This window comes from Antedon bifida, chromosome 7 (assembly GCF_963402885.1).
Source record: "Antedon bifida chromosome 7, ecAntBifi1.1, whole genome shotgun sequence".
Lineage (NCBI taxonomy): Eukaryota > Metazoa > Echinodermata > Crinoidea > Comatulida > Antedonidae > Antedon > Antedon bifida.
The window spans coordinates 19,911,888-19,918,443 of record NC_136232.1 but is presented as its reverse complement, the minus strand read 5'-3'; the positions used below and the strand labels follow the sequence as shown (position 1 = coordinate 19,918,443).

General features: G+C 31.6%; 1 protein-coding gene across 1 annotated transcript; it reads left to right on the top strand.

The window, feature by feature from the left end:
* Positions 1-942: 942 nt before the first annotated feature.
* Positions 943-6,107, top strand: LOC144848131 (uncharacterized). The gene is made up of 3 exons (XM_078704824.1): positions 943-1,037; positions 4,889-4,992; positions 5,375-6,107. The coding sequence occupies exons 2-3, from the start codon at positions 4,908-4,910 to the stop codon at positions 5,857-5,859; spliced, it is 570 nt and encodes a 189-aa protein (XP_078560950.1). The 5' UTR covers positions 943-1,037; positions 4,889-4,907; the 3' UTR covers positions 5,860-6,107.
* The last annotated feature ends 449 nt before the right edge of the window (positions 6,108-6,556 follow it).

Below are 6,556 nucleotides of genomic sequence, written 5' to 3'. Positions count from 1 at the left end.
CTTATAATATGACAGGTACTTTAAAGACTAGTAGTTTATATTATTGCTTAATACAAGCCAGGTGCTGGCTTAACGTACACGTACGTCGTACGTCGCATGCGTGGGCACTTGTGTGCTAATCGTCTTTTAAAATGTATAATATCTCAACACAAAAGTTTCTTGCCTCGAGAGAATGTTTGTTTTTCAGTTAAGGACATACATGGATGCTTTCCCCAAAACTTGCCCATTCTGATCTTTATTTTTGAAGATTAACATAGCGTATTTTTTTCATTGTTATATTCTTTGTGACGTTTGTTGATGAGAATGGCTTTAATAGAAGACTGAATTCTTCGCCAGATTTCTAATAATCAGTTTAATGTCAAATATAGCAAACAACTGATCAATCAACTTATTAATCGATTTGTATTGTTGACCAACCAACTGATTGGTAGATAATTAATCAATCAATCAATCGATTGAATGATTGATTACTAGGGATCTAATTTTCGTGTAGAGACTCGCGAGTGAACGTTGTAAATCAGGTATAGTTATAATTTCGTTTACTAGTTTGTCGGTCGCGAATGGACGCTACATCGAATGATGGGTCGGTTGGTTGATAACAACAATAATCTTTAAAACAAGTCTTAGCAGTTCTAACTTTCTTAGTTAGTGTCAAACTTACTTTAAGTCACAACAAAATTGATTTTTTGACACACTATTGTATATAATCATATTGGTCAATTTCACAGAATTATTAAGACAAACGTAATCAGTTTACGTATTCAAACATTAAAACGGTTGATACCACAATTATCGAAGAATAGCTTGCAGCCAGCCTGCATGATTTCCTCTATTAAAGATATCACACCACCGCCGCAGAGAGCACCGCTGCTCATCGTATTGATGATGATAATGATGATTTCTACTGCGCATGTGCACCTGTGGCAATAAAAGCAATTCTCATTTGCTAGCTGCAGTCACTGGTGGAATCTTTTAACCAAACTGAACATCTTTTATTTGGATTCAACTTTTTCATATTTCTATACATTCATTATTAGGTAAGTGATATTGTTTTAATGCCGCTTCAAAATGTTGTAATTTACGCGCGCGTACAAAAATGCATAATTATCGATTTTAGTCAAGCGGGTTGATGCCTCTTCATTGCGTCACTGATTTTAGTACATTATTTATAATTGTAAAGCGTTTACTGTGCAATTAAATAATTGTAACATGGTTGAAATGAAAATAATGAAATACAAATGAAATTAGGATTATATCCAAAAATACCGGTGTTGTCGTTTAAGTAAATTTGCGATTATATGATTTTGCATTTTATTTAATTTGTTGATTAAATTCTTTCAATAAGTATTGATGAATCTTCTTTTATCACAATTACGAAGTTGGTACTCTTTTTGGTAGAAATACTAACATTTTAACAATGTGATACACAGGTATAAAGAAATATCGTAATCAAAGCAACCTTTTAATATTTTATTGTCTTATTCTTTCTACAATTTAGTTGTTTTTGTAATTCGAATTATTCTTTCGAATATTCTATTTCATATTAAAAACGTAATGCAGTTAAGAAATGTTATGTATAAACCATCACACAGCGATTGTAATAAACTTTTATAATTTCTATTGTAAACTGTGAAATATTTCTCTTATTTAAAAAAATGTTAGCTTTATGATTTTTCTAATGTTGAATATATTGAATTTATATATATATATTTTCATCAGGCAAAACATTCAATAACAATGCATAAAGTAGGCCGTTTTTTCTATAACTCAGATTTATAAACCATTTTAAAGAATGTTTGGCCTGGGGATATAAATTTTGTGGAATGATGTTCATCTAAATATCAACTTGGTACTATAATATGTCTAGCGATAACAAACTTTCTCGTCTTGTCTGCTCGCTTACAACTTCTCCACATGGGTTACTGTTAGTTTGAGTTTTGTCAAATCTAATAAGAATAGCATCTATGTATCATACTTGAAAGCTGGTTGATGTTTTACCGTTCTCTACAATTTGTGTGACGCTGTTAAGATTCCCAAGTGACAATCCTCACACTTTATACTTCGGTATATACACGTCGTAAATTCAAAAGAAACTAACTTGATTTATATGCATCAATTTTTGCATGGAAAAATACAATGTATGACTTTTCTCGGTCTTCTCTTACGAAATAATTGTTATCGTTTGTCCGTTTGTCATTTATATTTTGTTTTTTGACTAAATTAATTTTTAAAAAGCACTTAGCAATAATCGCATGAACAGATAACAATTGTAACTCTGGCAAATGTTCTGATATCAATATTATGCGCTTTGCTTCTTTCCCTTTTCAGGGAATTTATTCAATTCATGTATATGGGCCATTGGCACTAATACAACAAATAATATACCATAACTTAAAATAATTATTTCTTCTCTCAAAAGCAAAGTAAACATACTTTCCTAACTTATAAGTAAAGTTTGTGTTTGAAAGTAATAAACATAGCTATAGTTAATAGAAATATAAACATGTATAAATCTTGGAATAAATTTGTTTCTTAAATCATTTTAAAATGTACAAAATAAAATGAAATTCATCCTCAAATTATTCTTTCTACACACATGTTCTCTTATATCTTTCTATACCTTCCCATCTTCCTTTTTCAATTTTAAGCTCTAATAACGTAACTTAGTTCATAATCTTCTTTGTTTAATATTAATGATATTGATCAAATGATAACTTAAACTTATTTCTTTCTTTATAAAGAGAAAGAACCTTAAATTATGATGTAAACTAAATTTTGAATGCATTTGTTTTTCAATATCACATAAGCGTAACTTAGATTCTTTCAAAAAATAAACTTGTTTACAGCTATAACTAAAACCAGTAGAAAAAAAGTAACTTCTTGACCTGTTGTGCCCAACAATTCTGATTAATTAATTAATTTCAAAAGCTATGTCTACACTATCAAACTATTTTGACAAAAAACAGTATGATGTGCCCAGATATGGTAGTGATATGATATCATCATGTCCATGGTCACATCACATTTGTTTGTCACATAAATGTGATAATGTAGACAGAGACACTTAAAAATAAATCTATCATGATCTAAAATAATTATATGTAACCAATATCTTATAAATGTAACCAAACAATCCAAATTGAACGCATTGGAATTGAAATGGTGAAATCATCGTATAACTATAATAATTGCAAACCAAATAGGATAATGGAGTTAATAAAATAAAAGAAACAACTCGACGAATTTGATTTATCTTCTTGATAAATTTAATGATGAATTAAGCTATGTGTATCAAAGTTAAATTGTCAATAATTTGCTTATAGCGGGCAGCAGTATGGTGATTGAAAACAAGAATTTGTAGGATTATCACAATAGAATAACATCTTCTGATTTTTTGCATTAAAATACTTTCATTCAAAGATAATGTTTTATGTTTTCGTCCACAGAACTTCAAATTTGTCAATGCACACATATTATTTCCTAGTAAAAATCGTTTAATCTATATGAATTATTTATAAGCCTATCGTTAAGATCAATTTACACAGACGGGCGGTAACGGTAATACAAATATAGAATCTATGTTATTCCTTATGACCATTTACACAAAACGCGGAAAGGATGGATGGTTTCCGCTCAGGATAGATGCAGATCCTACGTGGGACAAGCTCTGCGGTTTTCCGCTTACCGTTATCGTTCGTCTGTGTAAATTGGCAGTTACTAGTGTTTAGGTAACATTAAAGAACAGAGGACTACCTATATTATTGTTATTAATATGTCTATTAAAGCTCTGTTTACATTATCAAACGTGTGTGACAAAAAAATTAGATGTGCCCCTATGACGTCAACTATCACTACCATATTTGAGCACGCCACACTTTGTTTTTGGTAAAACTAGTTTGATAGTGTAGACAGAGCTTAATGACCGTTAAATAAGTTTCACACAATAAAACATAGTGTATAGATTTGCGGATTCACATTATCTAGTGTAGACTATGCTATTCAAAATATTTTTATAGATTCTTTGAAATGAAAAAAAACTTAATAGGAATTTATCTTTATCAATTTATCTAGAATTGTTCATTCGTCAACAGAACATAATTAGTTAAGTGATGAGTTCGATCACTCGTTCTTGTAAGAGTCTCAGGTGGCCAAAGAAATGGTAATTTAGCAATATTAAAACATGCGTCATCTGAAAATAATTGTGATCAGATTCGATTAGCAAAATATTGAACGTGTTTATTATTAGTACATGTTTCAACAATTGTTAGGTTCATTTTCATTTTTGATGATTCTGGGAGAAATCAGTTGATGATCAACCACCTGCTTCTATATTTAATACGTAATAGACTTGTCTAACTGACTTGCGATAGTCAGTTGAGATGTACCTAGTGACAGCTATATTGACATTAAACTTGTCAAATTATTGACCTTCTGGTTTAGCGCGGGCATCTAATATAATTGTGCATCGCATTCTAATAACATTTTATTTTAATTTGATAACTTCCAAATGTTTTCCAACGTTTGGCATAATTGTAAACACATATCAATGTAACACATAAACACATATCAATTTTGATACTGAAGAATAGCAAATTGCTGGATCTGTGTATGTGAAGAGCTCAAGTCTCTGAATTAAGATCTGAAATACAACTATCAGACACTAGATTATCGTACAGTATCATGTCTACTGACAATAAATATCCTGCTGTATCGTTTCTGCTTACAGAAACCTTCCAACCACACGGTTTAGGAGATCTGTTTATGTATCATTGCATTGTCTCGATAACCCTGTTACTTTACTTGAAGCTTCCCCACTGTTTTCTGTTGTTAGACATGACATCGTACTAGAATAGGGTGCATCAAATCACTGTCCCGTTTTATCTTGCAGATTTTTAAAAAAATACATCATGCAGTTAGTTATTCTATGCTTGGCATTATTATGGCCCTGTACAGTACTCACAGATGAAACACCAACAGCACTGAGGAACCAAGGTAATGTAATTGATTTGGAAAATTGTGTTACATAAACAATAACTACATTGTATAAAATCTGTAAACTCAAGACTTTTGTAAGTGCATTAGATTACTTTGTGTAAAAGTTTGCAGAAACTTTTCTTCTTAATACAATGATAATAAGGTATTGTTCGCTATAGTTTGATAACTTTTGCATAGAAGATATTAGCCTACCTTTATTTTACACTTCCCAAATTAAACCATTTTATCTATGAATGTATATCACATATTAATCGATAATAATGAGTGGAGACATTCAATGATATAATTAAGAGGTCATCCTGATCTATCAGTCTTCTTATAGGCTGTCATTTTTATCGTCAGATGAAGACAATTAATACTGATCTTTTTTTCTTTACAGATTTAGAAAACGATATTTTTCAACAAGGATTCGACCGTGCGTTATTTTTACACAATTTAAGAGAGAAGCATGTGCTGGCCTATATAATAAAAGCAGCTGCAGAGGATTTACTAGCTAACGAGGCTTTACAGATGAAACCATACGAAGGCAATGACTCGCCGTCTGAGTCGAACGTTGCAGTTACTGAAGACGATATGGAATACGAAACGACTAGAAGCAGTGACGGAACTGATGTGTCAAAACGAGGTAACTGTCCTGGAGATCGATGTCTTCGTATCAAGAAAAAACCAAAACAGACAAGCTCGTGTTCACACAACGCGTGCTTGCGTATACTACCATTTGGGAAGCGCGCTTTGGGGTCACGTGGTGTGCAATTTAAACGACCGTCCTCAGGCAGCAAAACAAGAAGCACCAGTGGAGGCGGCGGTGGTGGAAGAACAAATCTGCGTCCATCTTTCCCATTTGGCAAAAAAGATTACGAATAAACGCTGTCTAATTTTGAGTTGTGAACACAAGAAACATTTCACTTTTTAAATGTGTGTGTCTACGTGATCTTATTTTTTACTGAAGTTATCAAGATATGCATATAAAAATTAAGATTAGGTTTTACTTCTTTTAAACAGAACACAAGTTTAGGTCTCTACACATTGCTATATTAAACCTGTTTTCCCACTAGGCGAATTTACTCGCCCAGATCGAATGGTTAATGCGCATGCGTGTTCATGATTCCATCTACTTAGGCGCAAAAAAGAAACCATTTGAATGTAATATTCATCTAGTGAAAAACAGGTTTTAAAGACATTTTGCGCATATCACATTTCTTGTTTTAATAGGCCTAGGCCTAATGATTATTGTAGCGCCGTATTTTCTTTTTATGAACTTTTAATGGGTCATATCAGTTGAAATAAAATAGTTTAATTTCTTGGTACAAACTAAACTAAAATTGTACTTGTCAAGAGAAAATGCCCTGAAAATGTCTAAAATACCTAAATGTTAACCGAACGATAGGGCAAAACAATTGAGACTAGATTAACTATTAAATAATCACATAAAAGTCACCATTGAAAATACATCTTCAGCCGATTAGATTTAGTAAAAGGTGGCGTTTCATAGACTGAAGTTTACTCCATTCAGAATTGATTATGTGTTTCATAGATAATGATAGGTTAAAATGATATAAAT